The sequence below is a fragment of the Liolophura sinensis genome, chromosome 8 (assembly GCF_032854445.1).
Source record: "Liolophura sinensis isolate JHLJ2023 chromosome 8, CUHK_Ljap_v2, whole genome shotgun sequence".
Lineage (NCBI taxonomy): Eukaryota > Metazoa > Mollusca > Polyplacophora > Chitonida > Chitonidae > Liolophura > Liolophura sinensis.
Genome location: NC_088302.1, coordinates 32159757 through 32179533, shown reverse-complemented (window position 1 = coordinate 32179533; position 19777 = coordinate 32159757). Strand labels below are relative to the sequence as shown.

General features: G+C 38.0%; 1 protein-coding gene across 2 annotated transcripts; it reads right to left on the bottom strand.

Annotated features, from left to right (window-relative positions):
• Nucleotides 1-1138: 1138 nt before the first annotated feature.
• Nucleotides 1139-19762, bottom strand: LOC135473068 (uncharacterized). 2 transcript variants are annotated; one of them, XM_064752864.1, is made up of 14 exons: nucleotides 19538-19762; nucleotides 19005-19053; nucleotides 17899-18050; nucleotides 17101-17130; nucleotides 13396-13487; nucleotides 12918-13065; nucleotides 11834-12040; nucleotides 10979-11042; nucleotides 8838-9047; nucleotides 7597-7745; nucleotides 5068-5283; nucleotides 4291-4369; nucleotides 2520-2757; nucleotides 1139-2180 (listed from the first exon to the last, which is right to left on the bottom strand). In XM_064752864.1, exons 1-14 carry the CDS (start codon nucleotides 19760-19762, stop codon nucleotides 2108-2110), a joined length of 1932 nt encoding a protein of 643 aa, XP_064608934.1. In that variant the 3' UTR covers nucleotides 1139-2107. The 2 variants fall into 2 exon arrangements, with proteins under 2 accessions (XP_064608934.1, XP_064608935.1); XM_064752865.1 differs by lacking the exons at nucleotides 1139-2180; nucleotides 4291-4369 and having other exon boundaries at nucleotides 2603-2757.
• Nucleotides 19763-19777: the final 15 nt, after the last annotated feature.

Sequence of the window (19777 nt, the reverse complement as noted above, 5' to 3'; positions counted from 1 at the left end):
ACAAAATGTAACAAAATGTGTTATGGGAAATTCCAGTTGTGTAACTGGAACTCAGGGTGAAAGCATATCCTACTGTTAATCGGGAAATTGTAAAACTCCTTCCCGCCTGTATCAAGATGGTCCAAAGCTGTGAACTCATTTATCCATTCCTTTATTACCTCACAATTAACAGTGTACATGTGCTCGTAAAACATGTACGAAGTACACACGCACTGCAACGCCACAGAAGAAAATGATGCGTCCTACTGTCATTTGGACCTTTTGTGTGACTCGTCCTCGAATCGCCCATTATTTGGGAGTCCAAATCTACATCCACTCCAGGTTTTCAGTCTATTCATCTCTGGATGCACTCAGGGTGAGCATGCTTAGCACAAACCTCACTTCAATTGGATGCGAGTCATCCTTTATTTTTAATTATATATTTGACGGTTGTTTAACACCATACTCAAGAATTTGTCACATATACGATAGCGATTATGGATGAAGGAAACCGGAGTGCCTGGGTAAATCACCGACCTTTGCAGAACACTAACAGACATTCCCACATGTTTGCATACGATATTCAGGATTTGTCCTCAACATTCAAGATGGGTGACACTGGGGCACAGGGTAGGGTGAGCCTGGGTAATAGAATCATTAAATTTCTCATCTCCAGTCAGGTAGAAATCAGTAGATTTGCTATCCAACTTCATACCATTGTGATATTCTAGAGCACAGCGTAAAACAATAATCAAATTAATAAATCAACTGCACACACTTGAAAAACAGCGCAGGTCTGAAACCAACAACCACTGGGACCATAAGCCTGTGCTTCTGTCATTGGACCAGTTGCACATAGACAGTACATTCTGCCCTTTCACATTAGTAAGAATCAGGCGAAGACATTATTCTTAAACAGTTTTTCTGTCAGTTGACAAATAGCATCTACCACTTCAACATACTGTGAAGCTAAATGGTGACCACAACCAGTGCACATTTGATCTTACCACTTCTGTTTTATTACAGAACACAATGATCACAGGCAAATAAATGTATACATAGCTTTATTTAAGAATTTATCTTTCATATTATGAACCCTGTTCATTGTATCTAAAGACGGCTGAAAAATATCAGAGAGATTCAAAAACGGTAAACTGTACAAATAAACAGCAAAGCAAACTTTCCAATCTCCCATCAGTGAAGATCACATTTTTTTTTTTTTTATAATTTTCTTTCATCTGCCAGATTTTTTCTTACATGCCGCTCTTGCTCCTCTTATTCATTCTGAAGTGCCTCAAAGGCATTTATAAACATTTGGACTGTAACAAAGTGATTTTGGTTAAAGACTTTTGGACAGTTTGTACGTATTCTATAAGTTATTTATGAATGCTATCAAGTTCTGGCAGTGGTGAAGGATAAAGACAACGAATAAATGTGAAACAATTGGTGATGATGCTGATAAATACTATCGATTTAACAAAAATATTTTAATGAAAAATGCGCAGACCATGGGATGATGTATAAATGGATATTAAAATGAGCGGCGATTAAAGGGAAAGATTACTCAATGACACCCAGAGATGGGCATTGCAAGGCTGTATCACTGCTCAGGCTTCAGAAGTTTTGTGAACAAAGATCTTTATGGCGATGCACATTTGAGAAAACTGTGTTGTTCAATGGAGATGACCAAATGAGCAAAAAATGTACAACAGTCAAATGAACAAAGCAATCACATGTGAACGTTTCAAGCAAACATCACTACTAAAACTATTCAAGTGCTGTAAAAAAAAAATAAAAAAACCAACAAAACTCCACCTTCACTAACACTCAACTTTAAGCACTAACTGAACCTTAGCATGAAAGTCAATCACAATACTGAAATATGGTGTCCAGTTACAAAAACGTAAAGTGTTCTTCTTAAGCAGATTTGGCAATGTTACATCAGAAAATAGCAATGCTGCCTTCTAATGATGTGACTGTTGCAGATTTGATTAACACTGCATCTCTGTAGTTCAACACTTTGCAGCTAATCAACTAGGAAGATGCCATCACATCTTTGTCCATTTCCGATTACAAAGTGAAATGAGGTTATTAATACAAATTTTGGACATTTTTCCAGCACTAGCCATCATTCTCTCCCATTGATGATATTTCCTGCAATCTGCCCAGCCGTTTTCAGAATGTCATCGGTGTCCGTCATTCTGAAAAAGCAACAAAACGTATGAATATCTCAGGAGAGTAAATCACAGAACAAAATGTTGAAATGTCTGCAGCCATCAATTTATTTATTTTATTTATTTGACTGGTGTTTTATGCCGTACACAAGAATATTTCACTCATACGACGGCAGCCAGCATCATGGTGGGAAGAAACCGGACAGAGCCCCGGGGGAAGATATGTTCCAAGAGATTTCATTGGATGATCCTAACTTGGTCAAACTACCGGCAATTGGAGCATGGAACAATCAAAAGAGTAGCCTGTAACAAAGCTAAAAAGAACAGCTGACATTGTAAATGTGTATCAGACAGGACAAAACTTACAATGCCTCTAACCGCTCTGCTTGCTCCTGTGTGGCTGAATGAAGGCAGGTGAAGGCCAGAGGTGCATTCTGGGCCTTATCCACTGGTGTGCTTGAACGGACTTCCTTGGTTTCCACGGCAACGGGTGTGACTTGCTCCTCCCCTGCCAAGTGACCGTTTGTCTCGGCATCTTGTGACTGTTTAATAGGTGAGGGGCTGACACCATTCACCATCATGTTTCTGGGACCTGGGGTAGATGCTGGGAAAGTTAAATTTCAAAAATGAGAAATCTTAATCGGTTTTTGATGACTGGTTTATTTATTTTATTTACCCTAATTCTCCAAACTTTTCAACCACCATTCAACAAATATTCTGAAACATTCTGAGAGAACTATGGGGTGAAAAGAAATAGTCTGCACAGTTTTGTGAAGCTTGTGCCTTTATTGACAGAAACTAATAATTTTTGCTGTCATTTTCGAGATAATTAAAGGCATAAATTCCACTGAAAAAAGTGCTCTAGTGGTTAAAAAGTTTGAAGATTTACAGTATTTATGTATGTGGTATTTTATGCCGTACTCAAGAATATTTCACTTATATGATGACAGCCAGCATTATGGTGGGCGCAGACCCGGCAGAGCCATGGGAAAAACCCACACTGGTGATAAATGAACATGATGACCACTTCAGAAAAAAGATTTGATTAAAAGTATAGAAAACACTAACACGAAGTAAATGTCAGATGAGAGGCCACTAAATACTGTCCAAGAAGTTTGATTTATTTCTTCTGAATTTTTCCAACCACGGCTCAGACTTTTGCAGCTTTATACACAGATTGCTAGAGTGCAGGATTCAAAATGTATATTGAAGTACAAAGTATCTTACATACAGAAGGATGAATGCCTTTTTTTTAGCTGAAGTCATGGATGTGATGTCATTGATGCCCACTGGGTCCAAAAAGATCACCACAGAATCTGATGTTTTAAATACACTTTCCTCACTTGAAAAAATTCTCGAAAAAGAAAAAAAAAAAAAAAAGATCGATATCAGTTTTTCAGAACAGTGTTCAAAGGATTCTCACTTGACTTTTACTTCATGTTAGTGTTTCTTTTACCTTTAAAGTATTTATGATCAACTCCTACAAAAATTGGTGCACCATTATCTTCACATGACAGCTACCAAATTCACTGTGACAGTTACAAGCATGTGTGTCAAATAAATACTGTGATCTTGGCGCCATTATGGATGGTCATTTGGCCAAGAAGTGATTCCCAGCATTCCTCAGCCCTGTTATATGTTCATATATAATTTAACACGTTCTTACGTCAGTCTATTCAGACTGGTACATGGGAAGATCTGGCAGAAACCTGCGGATGGTTGTGGTTTTCTTTCTCCCTCGTATAAGTGAAATATTCTTGAGCACAACGTAAAACACCAACCTCCCCTCCCCCCCCCAAAAAATTAAATATTACGACCCATAAATTTTTACCTAATTTACCTAATCACAATGATTTTTTTAATATTAAACATGAGTGTGTAACCTTTCATTAAAGGCAAAAGAGTTTACAGAATAAGGCATGTACTTTTTATACTCAAGAGCAATTCAGGTCCAACCTGGCCTGAAAACTGTCACACAAGTACTATATTACCCACAACTCGTCACTGCAAAGGTACTGTGAACTTCACATTACACAGGTTGGATGAGAATTACTCTACGTGGAATTGGTTCTCTAGTAAGGCAGCATTATTAAAACCAGACTTTTCCTCATAAAAGTGAGAAATAAACAAAAGTTACCTATTGTTGGGTATTGTCTTGTAGTCTGGTCACTTTCTGGGTAACCATTTGACGGTGCTGTGGAGTAGCTGGACAGTATCTGTGCATTGTGCAAACAATGGATATAGTGTAATCTTTGAGTCTTTTTCACAATATGTCATACTTATAAATTCTTCACATGCATTATTGCAATCAGGTTTAATGCTTGGTGAAAACCATATAGAAACTGTTCCATGTTGTCCGAAGTGTAACATGCCATTATTTGTTGCACTGACAAGATCTCACTTCATTCAGACAAGTTCTAATTCTATCTTCAAATTGCAAAAGTACAAACAGTTCACTAACGGCATGTTTATGCTGTTGTATTTGGAACTTTCAACAGTTCTTTTTCCAGACTTTGCCAGTTACCAAGGCAGATTTGTTTTGACGAACTTTGTAACTCTGTAAATCAATTATGAATCTGTAATTCTTATGACGCCACGGGAGATGCCATGTTTGAGAAACAGTGAATATGATGTCGCCTCACCACCACCCTACTCATATGGTTAAGACATAATTCGGATGACATGACCTGAAACAAATGTGTTCTCGGGCTATCAAAATAACACACGCCAAATTTGTTAAAATTTATAAGATAGCGGTGCTTTCGTCTACACATGTGTAATTTCACTTAATTTGAATAGCAATATCTCAAAAATAAAAAGGTTTACTCTATTAACATTATGTGGGACACTTCATGGATGCATATATACATCTGGCCTAGTGTTGTCCTTTCTTTTAAGTTCAAGAGGCCTTTACCTTACTTTCCAGAATGGCCACCCTGTTCTCTGCCAGCAGAAGACGGGCTGTTATGTTATCTATTTTACTATTTACAGATGACATAAATGCTGCCATTGTCTCTCTGTTTTCCTCGCTGTTTCTTCCCTCTTTGTGAACGAATTTCTCCAGATCAAGCTTAACCGCTGTCATATATTCGTCCAGTTTCATTACTCGCTCCGTTAACAGCTCAACTGTCTGCAACATAAACAGAATTCTGCAGAACTTGACTTGTCAGAACTACCACATAAAGGACGGGGGATTGAAGTGAACATACAGTCAGCCACTAAAGCTGAATTAATTAATAAAACTGTATTCCAGAAATGTTCTAAAAAATATTTAAAAATAATTCTACACCGCTTATCAACAAAATAAATAGCACACATTTGACAGTACCTACCCGCTAATTTTGTGATGCGATTTTGCCATGATGTAACTATCTAGAGTTACGTCAGAAAAACCCAGGAGCTCTGCTGTAACATCGGTATTAAACAATGTGAGAATGAGGAAATACAAACAAAAAAGCCTGACACCCAACCAAAGAGTATCAGCTCTGTTCCGTGTTCAAAGGGCCGATATTTCTTTCAGTTTGGCATTCTGTCAGGGACATATTCATGGACACAAGTGACATTTTTGAGCAGTCCTGCTCACCATCGACGTACACAAGTGTACGCATTTAGCATAGCTGGCTGTACCGACTTCAGGAAATTTACCCAACATACCAGGATCTTCTGACTGATAACAGACCCTTTCATTCAGATTATGGGAAGATTTTTTCGTAATAAATCTGAATTTGATAAGGAAAAATAATGAAAAGTCACTAGCAATGACTCTCGCAAGGCAGTTTTCTTGCCAGCTCACCCTGACAAGTAACTGCTGTATCCTGCCAAACATGAACGCATTTTAACACGGGCAGCCATTCTCAGTTCCCTGCTCATAAATGTGTGGTTCAAAATGCATCAGATTAACACTTAAACTAACCGCAAAATCCAATTTTATTGCATCAATGTCTGTCTATCCAGTGTAAGAAACCACACTGACAATTGAGAGCTAATAGGTTTTTGGATGTGACCACCAACTATCACACGATACTTTCAGCTCTAGTAATTGGCCAAGTTCATAAGTGCTTCTACAACATGGCTACTCAGAGTGAATTGTCTGTCAGTGCACATCCCCAATGCTGAAATTTATCTTCTCGGCTTTAAAAACTTTATAGAATTTTTTACATATTTTTCTGTTATAACTGTATCCTATATCATTTTTTACACTGAATATATTACACTGATTATATTCATGGAGGAGAAATAAGTCATCATGTTTTCCACTATAAAAAATGTACTGCATTTTTTTTATTCATAAATAAGTCCACACTATATTTTATTGTTGTTTTACAGGCAGAATAAATGTTTTCTCAATGTTGGCGGAAGGCATGAAAATAAAAAAACTAATCTGTGGAAAATGTTGACTGTCTTGACAATTTTTCCCTGTTGAAGACATATTTACATGACCAGAAAATCTTGGAAAACAGCAAAATCATAAACAAACCATCAAAACCAGACAAAATAAAAAGGTAGATTTTTAGTTTTATTTCTTTCTTGGATTTTTGTAGTGTCAGCACACTCGTAAAACAAAAGTTAAAACTTGTGTTGCCTAAAAGACACACAAAATTTGACTCATTTATAGGAAATATTTTGAACACAGGCAAAGTAATGTTTGTCTCCACACAAACCCTGGAGTCATGTTCCTTAAACCAATTGCAGGCTAAGCAGAATGTAGTTACCACGGCAACCACGTGTTAAAACGTATGTTGGCACGGTATTTACAATCAAATTTGTGAAACACTGCTCAGTACGTTATCTCATCTCTGATTTCAAATTTGTGAAACACTGCTCAGTATGTTATCTCATCTCTGAAAAAACACCATGACACCAAATGACAGCATCTTATATTTATATTTTTCCTCAACATAACACAACATTTTGTTGAAATTATTAACTTTTTCAATTTGGAGTATCCACTTTGAAAAAATCACAGCGCCTCACAGGAAACCATGCACTTGTAAATTTATTTATTTATTCATTTGACTGTGTTTTACGCCATACTCAAGATTATTTCACTTATACGAGGGCGGCCAGCATTATGGTGGACGGAAACGAGGCAGTTCCCAGAGGAAACCCACTACTATTTGCAGGTTGCCGGCAGACCTTCCTGCGTATGGCCGGAGAGGAAGCCAGCATGAGCTGGACTTAAACTCACAGCCACCGCATTGGTGAGAGGCTCATGGGTCATTATGTTGCACTAGCACACTAACCACTTGTAAATTTGCATACACCTTGGATAGTTCATGGTGACTGAGATCACCACCCTCTTATCAATTTATGTCCATCTTAGATAAATCAAAGGGTCATTTAGGAAACCATCTACTTAGAAATCTTTGCCCATCTTGGGTTTTTTGGGGTCGACTTTTGATACAGGTGCTGGGATTATGATCTACATCCTGGTAGGACTTACCTTGTGTGTTGTGGAATTCTGGGCCAGCACCTGAGACAACTGCTCTGACTGTGTGTTTACCTCCACCACCTTACCCTGGTCCACACCTGCTGAAGGTGACATGGCCAACACTTCCACTGGCTGCTTGTCTTCAGTATCTGCAGGGGCAGCTGAGAAGAAGGTAACATGTAAATAGAAGTCCGCTAAAAAAACCAAACAATTCTTTTTATCTTATTCATTTAAAAGGTGTTTTACGCCTTACTCAAGAATATTTCACTAATATGACGGCAGCTTGCATTATATTTTTAACGACGACATTTTACAGTGGCAGTCAATTTTTTAATGGGATAAGGAAAGTTTAGTGCCTGCGATAAAACACTGACCTTTGGTAACATATAACAAACTCTCCCATGTGTGACATGGAAAGTGTACAAACAAACATAGACTTGTTTAATTACCATAAAATATGTAAAATGGACAAGAAATATTCCTACATTTATCATCCCAACACAAAAGTTTATTCATTTTAACATTTTGGAAAAGCAGTTTTATGCAGTAAACTGCCTATGACAGGTTGAAAGATACATAAAACGATTAGCTTTTATTTCTTAGTAAGGAGCAGGTATGAAAAATCTCCCCAGTTTTCATCTTGAGGTGCAAAAATGTCTTTACACTACAGTTTCCCAGAGGCCCTAGCAGCCACTCAGGAAATTAAGCAGCTTGCTGTGATGACGTCAACACCAACTGTGTTAGGGGGAGAGCTCATATTGGGGGTGCTAACCTGATGCCACATTTTCAGTATGTTTATCAGTGACATGATCTCTGAATATTTATGACCACTCACGGAAATGGAGGAATTATTTTCTCATTCTTTTGTCAAATCTTTCTTCATTTTGGGTAAAACCATAGTCTTCACTTTACAACACTTTTCCTGTATCCTTAAGAATGATTTTTCTTTTCACCATATATTTACTTTATAAATACCATTTATTTTATTGATTTCATAGGTGTTTTACACCGTATTCAAGAAAATTTCTGGCAGAGTCTGGCGGAAACGCACGATCATCTGCAGGTTGCTGGCAAACCTTCCCATGTACGGACTGAGAGGAAGCCAGCATGAACTCACAGCGACTGCATTGGTCAGAGTCACCCAGATCATTGCACTGCACAGGTGTGCTAACCACCTTGGGCAATTGAAAGAGAATTCAAAATAACAAAGTGTAATTGTTATTTCAAGCAATGTTCTTCATAAAAAAATATACCTCTGGGAACATAGACAACTTGCACAGCTGAAGTCTTTGCTTTAAGGATTCCTGGGGTTTTGGGAACTGCTATATTATTCAAGGCTGACTCTGGTGAGGAACTCTTCCCAGCTTGACTTGTATCTTGACCAGCACCTCCAGGATGGTTCGAGCGAGCACTGTTTGGGCGACTGGGACCACGGTCTGCTCTTTTACGTACCACCTGTGAAACTGTAAAACACACTCACATTTAACAGAGATGAAGCAGATTTGAATTATTTATTGATTTATTTCATTGGTGTTTCATGTTGTACTCAAGAATATTTCAATTATACGACTGTGGAAAGCATTATGGCGGGAAAAAACAGTCAGGACAATCCACAAGTTGCTGCGCCCTTCCGAAGTACGGCCAGAGAGGAAGTCAGCATAAGCTGGACTTTCCTCACAGTGACCAGACTGGCGAGAGGCTCCTGGGTCATTGTGCCGTGCTGGCACACTAACTGCCTCATCCACAACCATAATTTTCATGTGTTTACTTAAAGGATTAGTTGTCCAGATTTAGCAACTTGTACTAAGTAGCAACCTGTAGGGCCTCTGAGAAAAATAATTATGACTTCAAATCCACGAAAAAAACAACAGATTTACTGCCCTAGCTTATATCCAGCCGGCTGCCAGTAAAGCTCAGTGGATGACATCATAGATGACCATCCTATGTCTCACTGGCATTTATAACCTATGAACCTATCGTATCAACATGATGTCAGCTTCTAGATGGATTCTAGTTACACAGAAGCAAATATAATGCTGTATCAATTTGAGCCCATAGTGGGCGATATTGAAGCTAACATTTATGACAATGACATCTCTGGTCAGACTTCAGATTACAAGTTTTCAGAAGTGGAATTTGATCTTTGTCCCGCCATTTCCAACCGCACTGGCAATATGGACTATTAAGCTATAGTTTTATCCTGTGTTACACTGTAAATCTACATTTCGTGTGAATATAAGATTTAATATTTACTATTCTTTCCTTCTGTCCACTTCACAATAAATATCATTTTATTCCCCAAATGGATTTACTTCAAAAATGAGTACGCAGGAATTAATTTTCATGCATTTACTCAAGGCAATACTGAAAAAAAAGACTCTTACAACTGTTTAATTTTCCTAGTTATATTATGGCCGGAATTACTCAAGTATGTCAAACAGGTATTAAGAAGGGTAACTTTAATCCTCTTTTGATTCTTGCGGAGTCGCTAATCCTCGTAATCTTGTTCAGAGATTTAAACAGTGGGGTATGGATTATCACTACCGGTATGTAAGATTATTTTCCCATCTACCCTGAGCAGTATTCAAAGAGATGTCTGCCTGCCAGGATTTCTTATCCCAACTCCTACCATCCCAGCAAAGATTTGGCTATGTCTGGTGGGTATAAAACCTTCTGTCTTGTGGCGTGAATACAAGCTTTCCTGAGGGCCAAATCGTCTGGAAACTTGAAAAAACTAACTCCAGGGTTCCTCGATGACCTGTTTTTACAACCGTAAACAGCAAACCATTTTGTGGAGAAATTTGATATGCTTGTTGTGACTGTTGTGTGGTTTTTTAACATTGAACTAAATGGCGAAGCTCTGACAGCCGGTAAAGGTTGAACTTGTATGACGTCATTCAGAGGAGACCACTGAGTGTTGGCGGAAAAAATACATAAACCCAGCCTCATTATGTAGTTGTTTTAATGCCATATTACTCAGATTACTGTACTTTTTCCAATATTTTTTTACACTCAATTTAACAATATATACAGGGGAAGCTAATTATGAAGAAATAACCAATCTGGACACTCATCCTTGTACAACCGGAGAGGAAGCCAGCATGAGCTGGGCTTGAACTCATAGTGATCACTAACCACGGAGGCCACTAAAGTGTCCTAATAACATCAGTCAAATGCGTAAATTCTCACCGTCATGTTTAATGAGGGTATTAAAATAACTCTTCCTTGCAATGTTTTCCTTGACAATTATCACCATTGGCTTTTATGCCCAAGTGAGATAAGATATGTCTTTGACTGATATGGGAGGCAATATTTAATGCAGCGCAAATAGCATCGCTGTGTTGTAAAACATAACAACTGACAGGCCTTTTGATAGGATAGGCTCTCAGATTACCTGAGGGGATACTGTCTGCTCTCTCCACTCGCCACTCTTGTGTCTTGGGTCTTTGGAATCCAACCTGATATGACCAACAGCACAGAAGCTATCACTAAGTAAAACACTTGAGAGCATGTCACTAATCCTCAATACTTGAACAGCAATAGAACTACACGTTTGGAATTATCAAATGATCTTTTGCAGCCACCCCCCCCTTCCAACAGATTATCTGTCAATCATTTAACAGAGCAAGACACCAGGAGTACAAAATCATGTACATGAATTATATTTCTGACATAAAAAAATAAATAAATGGATCGCTTTCAAACCATGCATTAGCTAAAAAAACAAACACCCTAAATTCATGATACATGTACCTGAGGGAAAGAGAGCAGAATAATTTTCTGCCTGTCATAGAATAATTGAAATATTCTTGAATACAGCTTAAAACACCAATGAAATAAATAAATGAATTAATTCTCTGAAGTTGGATACAATTACTGTGTATTCTACTACTTCAGCCAGACCTGCACTACACAAAGAATAGAGACATCAAATGCATATACAGGCACACAGTATATACACAATGAATTTTCTCATGCGACCCATCACTGCTGTCGAAGTGTAATATCATAGCACTCAGCTCACAAACTACAGGCACTGAAAGGGAGAATAGGTTGGTACGGTACGTTGTCTAAACAAAAAGTGAACCCTGCCCTTTGCCAGGTACCTCACAAACTTTCTGCCTTTCTAGGCTTAGCTGAACTAGTGAGAGGCTGCATTTGACCCTGCAACCCCATTGGTCAGGGGATCCAATACAAATATTTACACCAGCAATTATAATATATGACTGTCTTTAAAACGGTATTCTACCTTAGGCCCCAAATTGGCAGAGGTATCACGACTGGCATTGGCTCTAAAGCTCCCCGAGGCCTCTCTTTTAGGGCACAAACTGCGATGTTTCTTGTGTATGAGGTTGATCACCTCTGCACACATGATTACTTTCCTCTCAGCAAATCCCTTTGAGAAAAATTGATCTCTGGTTATCGGGGGCTTATAACCAAACAGATCCCGCAGTACCTGGATAACAGACATTAGCAGATAAAGACAACAAGTAGATGGCAAGTGATCTGGAATGTATTCTGGTACAGACCTCAGTTAACATGATACTAAGCCAACATTGAATTTACTTACTTTTTCCTGTGCAATGGATACTTGGGCCCAAGCTAGATTGACCACTGGGTACTACATAACCAGTTTACCCACAGATCGTCATCACAAGGCAGGAATGAACATCAGACTACACAGGTTAGGCTCAAGTTACTTAAGCTGGGGAGGTTCCGCATTATTGAACTGACAAACTAACTTGTGCTTCCGTGCTAACATTGCCTTTCCTCTCCCAACGTGCTATTGTGCTGACCTACACTATAAACATGTGTTACTCTGGTTGTTGTGTTATTGTGCTGACCTCAGCAAAATTAGGCCATCTTTTTGAAAATCACACCTCCCAGGCTAATACTGTGTGCTGTGCTAACCTTTCACTAACATGCGCTGTGTTGACCTTGGCTAACATGTTTTATTGTGCTGACCTCAGCTAACGTGTTACTGTGCTGACCTCTGCTAACATGTGTTACTATGCTGACCGAAACTAACATGCATTACTGTGCTGACTGTAACTAACATGCATTATTGTGCTGACCATAACTAACATGCGTTAATGTGTTGACCGTAACTAACATGTTATTGTGCGGATCCCTGCAAACACATCCCACTGTTCTGACCTGGGCTAACATGTTATTGCACTGAACTCAGCTAACATTTATTGCTGTGCTGGCCTTAGCCAGCAAGGGTCATTATGCATAATGCTGTCCATAGATGGTGTGTTCTTGTGTTTACCTCAACTAACAAGTATCATCGTCATAATATCTGTTTCAATCATACATGTTACTGAACAAACCTTATACACTCCTTCCATAAATTTGAGATCCGATTTTCCAAACAGCTCTACATCCATGTCAGCAATCTTTTCTGCAACGACCGCACTAAACATAGTGAACGCATAATGGTAGATGGGCAGGAAATGGTTTGGAATGCCCTTTGATAGCCTGAAAATAAATTTCACTGACGTTTTTATGATTTCAATATAGTACACTTGAAATGCAGAGTTCCCCTAAAATTAATGGTTATGATAGTCCAAATCATGAAGAATCAAACTATAATTTTATCTCAGATTTCTGGAACGTTGAATCAGGCTTGTAATTATGCATGTTACATGTGCATCATTTAAACTGAATCTCTCCAGGCCATTATACCTAGTTTCACATGGTACTAATCTATTTCTATCTGAAGAGCCCACAAAGGAGGGAGGAAACTGTTCAGCCTTCATTACCATCTCTATACTATGCTGAATGTAAAAATTTAAAATATTTTCATACCCACTGATGTCAACTGTATCTTCATATTTGACAAGTTTCAATGCCTTCTGTAAATTTCTCAAGTTATTGGTCATATCACCAGTTGCCATCATCTAAAAGACATGAAAGAGTGCATATAAGCTTCAATAATGACATGAAAATATAAGAACAAAATGCAGTAAATTCAAAATTATTGACAATAATGAACACCTGACAAACATCTTCAATATAGATGAGAACTCTTGGCTATGACAATTTTGAAATTGTAAACACTTTATTGTCATAGCTTACAGGTATGCTAACGGTGAAACATCAAACTTCATTGCTTTGTCTCATGCCATCGCTTCCATCAACCACACACATGCCACTGCTTCAACCTGAGTTCAAATTTCATGTTTGTTAGTTAACTGATTTGGGGTTCTTCAGTTCCTAACTGAAATAAGGTCAAGACCATGTCTGCACCTGCTAAGGTTAAAAGGTATCTGACAGCCAGCATAGCTGTTGCTCAGTTTACTTTCAGAAAACTTCCATCTTTGAGATTTTATCATCCTCTCAAATAAGTAAGGAATGCATACATATACTTTAAATCTAGATGTGCATACGATTCTTTTCTTCCAGTCAAGCAACAATTGTGTATTATTCGACCTTGTAAAGAGATATTCAGTTGATAGGTGACATATTTGCCAATTTTTGTTGCCTTCCAGGCTATCTGTTACAGTTACACTAACATTTTTACCGTTGTTGTACGACGGAGTGAGATTTATGCAACTGCTACTTTCTATTAGTTTCAGACAGAGACTTCGTCTTTTTACGCCAGCCGTTCTCAGAAACGGTTTCCCATATTTCCCAAGACTAGCAAATTAAACCCTTCGGTTTATAAATGTTATGGGTGTGTGTGTGACACAGAGCAGCGCTTTAAAAGCAAGCAGCAATATCTCTTGGCGTGATCGTGACGAACAAATTCAGTCGCACTGTCATTGGTTTCTTCCAATTTCTCAGTGACGTATTCTCACTCACAGAATTCCACCGCAACTACTTCCACATGCAAATAAAGCAAACTGTCATTCGGAATAAGCCTCTCGACTTAACAGTTGCAACATTTAAACTAACCTAAGGTTTACGATGTTCTCTTCGCTAACGTGTTATTATTTGGCTTGCGTGAGGCAAGTCTGAGCGCGAAGTTACTTCAAATGAGTAGTATTTGACCTTACAACACAGAAGAGCTCCGTTGTATGCACTTGTCCTCAGTTGTCGCCCCTTAGTGCGCCCGGAATTTTGCAGTCAGAATTTGCTGAATGAAATATATATGATGCAGTCATTTAAAATCCCGTTTTGTATTTAATAATATTTCTTCTTCCTGAAGTTTATGTCTCACCCTTAAAGATAGAATTAGATTATGCTGGTCTTAGAAATGGTGAATATCTGCATTTAAAGTGCTATATAGGTTTAATACTATTTATTTATTTGATTCGAGTTTTACGCCGTACTCAAGAATATTTCACTTATACGGCAGCAGCCATCATTATGCTGGAAGAACCAGGCAGAGCCCGGGGGAAACCCACGACCATTTGCAGGTTGCTGCAAGACCTTCCCAGGTTTAATAATCAGAAACTTTAAAAAAAAAAAATGTTCGACCTTATCATAACACATTTTTTGTTATTCCATGGCCGGAATTCTTGCCTAATTTCAACTTCCATTATTGGTCATTATTTAATAGGGTATATTTATTATAACAACAATTTGACTTTATCTAACATTATACAGCCTATTAAGGCCACATTATTGAATTCAAGCTCAGGAAGTCAACAAATCTTCCCTCCAAATCAGATTGGTACCAGAGTAACAACAAATTTTGTACTTGCTTTGACTGATTTTTGTTGTTGCTTTTGATTGTTGTTTATTACCATAAAAATATTAAAGACCTCTTTCACTTTCACGTAAGAATACACTGTCTACATGTTGCTGTCAACATTACTGAAGTCTATGCAAAGTCATTTATTATATATGAACACAACATCCATATCTCCAAATGCCATTACCCTAGTCGGGTTATACCAAAGACTTTGTGGTACTTGTTGCTGCCTTACTTGAAGCTAAGCACCGAGAGGTTAGAGCAAGGAAACAGGACTGGTTGGCCCAGTGTCAGTATAAGGTGACTTGTTGGGGTGTCTTGTCTGGTGTCTTAGGCACGATACTTCAGTGGTGGCAGCACTTTGGCAGCATGGACTCGCCCTGCCACAAGAGGAGACATTACATGTACACACCCCTAAGAACTCCTCATCGTCATATGACCCAAGAATTCATTCATTCCTACTGCCATTACATGTACTCCTTAATATGGTGCTTACATAATGAATTGTCATTCTACAGACACTTAATATGACACTGCACAGACTTGAACTGAAGCTGTACTCAAGCACTCCTGAGTCGTGGATGAAGGAGAGTGGAGTGCTCAGAGTAAAACCACTGACCTTTTGCAAATTATGGAGACATATAATTCCACACCCTAGCTATGGGATCATTATAATTGTAAATCATATAAGTGGAAGGCAAGTGATCTACTAGCTTCATGTATGACTACCTAAATGGCAATACAAGTGTTACTGTTATTTTCAGCAAGATATGGAAAATAGTGCAGGCAGGCAAAACTCACAAAACTACTTGTCTGGAAATATATTTTTTTGTACCTGAATGTATGTTGACTGCATTGTAATGGGCATCACCCACTGATGCATTTCTGTGTATTTCCAACATGCTCTTTTAAGGCAACTTACTGAGCAATACTTCCCTTATTTAACCTTGGGCAGAATTCTTGGCGGAGGAAACTAGGCAGACTGAAATCAACTGCACATGTAACTCCACAGATTAAGTAAGTCTGAGGTGGATTCAAGTGTGATCTCATCATTTACTGTCTCAGGTAAAGACCTATTTTGCCTGAGGATGCTTAGAAATAAAAAAAACACAATTGAAAACAGTTTCTTAAAGTTATCTGTTGTATCTTTAATACATTACTACATGCCTTTAATATTTGGTTTAAACCACTTCTAGTACTTCTATTCCAAAGAATACAGTTCAATGTTAAAATTTTGTGACAGAAAAGATGTTATACACTGTCTTCCCATCTACATTTATGTTTTGAAAAGTAACTGTGTGTATAACTCAAAATCTCATCATGTCAATCAGAAGTTAAATGTGATCAAAATATGAAATATATAGATAAGTCATAATAATGTACATAATTAACTAGCAGCTCTGATGCTGTGAGAATTTAATGAAAGTTCTCACCAAAGCGAAAGTGAGATCTAATCCTGGTCTAATCACATTTGTTTCAGGTCAACTTCAGTATCTATAGTGGTATTCTGCAAAAACTGTTTCATTTGTATTTCTTCTTAATCTCATACTTTCTTGCATGAAATATCCTTGGATACTGCATAAAACATCAGCCATAAAAAATACTGGAGGATATATACTTGTCAAGCTGGTCCGAACAAGGGAGATAAACAGAACAACCAACATGTACAACATAAAAACCATGATAATCCAACTGCCAGCAGTCAGCATTCAAAGACAGACTGGTGTATAGTTTTGGTTGAGATGAATTTCAGACAACTCTCGATAGTTCTAAGATGAAATAAATACAAGGGGGAATGCTGCTTTTGTGACTTTCATCAGGGACCGGCTTTATCATGGCAGTTTGGGGCCACCCCCATGATAATTCCCACTTACATCTGCACCACTAAAATCAAAGCCAGGGTTCTGAAACAAAAAAAGCAAAAAAAAAAATATTATAACAAACAGGAATACGACACATATGTCCAATATACAATTTTGTACTTTACATGATGTATATACAAATATTTAGGTTTAGAGGTTTTGAGAGAGGGTATGTTTGGCGAAGGGTGTATTTCTGTTTTTCTTGGCTCCACTTATAAATTTGGCTTCTGTCATATAAATGAAAAACTCTTCCAGTATGGTATTGAAAACAAAATAAATGAATAATAGTATACAGATATAAAGTTAAGTTGATGCATGAACTTTGATACTGGTACATCATGTCACCATTTTCACATGGCAATGGCCTTTTAAGTTGTAGAAAAGCTTTTCAATTATGTATGCCGGCTTGGGGTTTTACATCATACTTAATAATATGTCATATGACGACAAGTCATTAAGTGTGTTTGTATTTATATTGTGTCTTCTTCTGGTAGGGCGAGACCAGGGCCGCCCAGGTGCTGCCACCACAGAAGTATCATGCTGCAGACACCAGACATGACACTCCACTCAGTCATATTATGCCAACAGCAGGCCAACCAGTTCTGCTTGCCTGCTCTATCCTCTTGCCAAGCCTAACAAGCAACACTTTTAAGGTATTTGGTGTGGCCCAACCCAGGTTTGATCTCAGATCTTCTGACTACGAGACGATATGCTCTAAACCATTAGGCCAGCGAAGACGATTTTCTTCAATTGAAATTATTTTAATTTCAATCAAACTCACATTAAAAATAAATGCATGTATTTATATACCTCAAGCTGAAACTTTTGTAGAGTAAGCTTCTTTTGCATTTCATTGTAGACAAATGGGTCAGCTGCATACTGATCAACTAGTAAGGACTTCCAGCAATGGTCAGCTGTTGCTAAGCTTTTGGGTATGCAGATACTGATGGCTTTTCTATCCTCTGTAAAAACAAAATACAAGCCTGATAGCAGAGTAATTACAGATGCATATAAATACACCTCTCCCTCATTACCTTGCTATATGTGTCGCATGTTACATGAGGTGTGATGTATATAGGAGCTGACATATTATGTTGCTGGTTGGTGACTGTAAGCCAGACCAGCACAGTATTTTGGCTTTCCATCAATGAACAATTATAGAACACTCAAGCCACTGAGTGCATACTATACAAGACAGAAATTCTGGTGTTTTTCTTCGTGTGTACATTTGTGTCTAACTTAACTTAATTTATGATGCATGAATTAAAAACTGACTGTTTTCCTTAATAATGACAAATAAAATTTTCTTAAGTTGCTATCTTGTATTCAACCTTAAGCGCATCATACCTACAAATAAATAATTCTGTATTTACTATGAACTTTGTAAATGATGTCCACTATTGTGATAATCATACTTTGAGCATAAGGAAGCTGTTTTCCCCAAAATCATCAAAAGGTTATGTATATTTTTATGTATAAAAGTCTACTTCCTGGGGAAAAGGCACATAGTGGCCAAAATATCAAGGTAGTACACATTTTCTGATGGTGAAAATTAAAGGTGTCTGATTCAGAGGTTATATCTATTTATTCATTTATTTGATTAATGTTGTATGCCGTACTTGAGAATATTTCACTTATACGACGACAGCCAGCATTATGGTGGAAAGAAACAGGCCAGATCTTGGGGGTAAACCACAACCATCCGCAGGTTGCTGACAGACCTTCCCACGTATGGTCGGAGAGGAAGACAGCATGAGCTGGATTTGAGCTCACAGCGACCGCATTGGCCAGAGGCTCCTGGGTCATTGCGACGCGTGCGTGCTAACTGATGGGTCAGCTATTTTTGGGACAAGAAACTGTGTTATACCTGGAAAGTGCAATCTCAAACAATGATAATACCAGTATCCACATCTTACCTAGTGTCCATATGACATCATCTGAATGAACTGGTTCAGGAAACTCACCCTGTCAAAATAGAGGACAAGAGACAAACAATGTTTATGAGCAATTGTTATATATTTACTAATTTATTTAAATCCCAATGTCAGGTTTTCTCTTACCTTTAGCGGTTCAGTTTAGTGGAAAGTACTGAGCTATGGCATTTACTAATAAATTAAACAGGTTAACTTGGGAAAACATGTTTTGACATAGCCTAAAATTAAACACATATACACCTTGCAATCATCCGAATCGAACTTATAAAAAAACTCTCAACAGTTTTCTAATGGCTGGCCGTTTTATTTATCAACAGGAAAACATACCGAAATTTAATAATGGGTAGGGATGATAGTTAGTAATTACTGACATTCTAATGATAGCATTTGGTGGTGGTTAGATAATCACTAAAGTCTGTAGTCTACCTGGATGGACTCAGTGTTAAGGTGAGTGAATGTCAGTTCATCTAGTTGGAGTAAGAAGTCTGGTGCTATAAAACGTTCATCTTACAAACCTCTACAATGATTTTACCACGCACAACAATTTTTACGTGACGGGGTTTGAAGGTGCACTTGATGTCCTTTATGCTTGTCCCTTCCTCCACATTTATCAGCATGCAGATTTCATCGCATGTCTGCCACCATTTCCCCCACGGTGTAAAACAAGGAACAATACCACTACGTTCGTCAAAATGTGTCATCTTTGCCAAGTTCCCATAAGATTTGCTAGCAGACAGCATTAGGTGGAGAATCTG

Bases quoted from the DNA above. Each gene is read 5' to 3' on its own strand.
- LOC135473068 (XM_064752864.1), bottom strand. From the start codon at position 19,762: ATGCTGTCTGCTAGCAAATCTTATGGGAACTTGGCAAAGATGACACAT. The intron at 18,051-19,004 runs GTAAGATGTGGA...TTGTTTTTACAG, and splicing joins TGATGTCATATGGACACTAG to AGGATAGAAAAGCCATCAGT. The intron at 13,066-13,395 runs GTATGAAAATAT...ATTTATTTTCAG, and splicing joins GATACAGTTGACATCAGTGG to GCTATCAAAGGGCATTCCAA.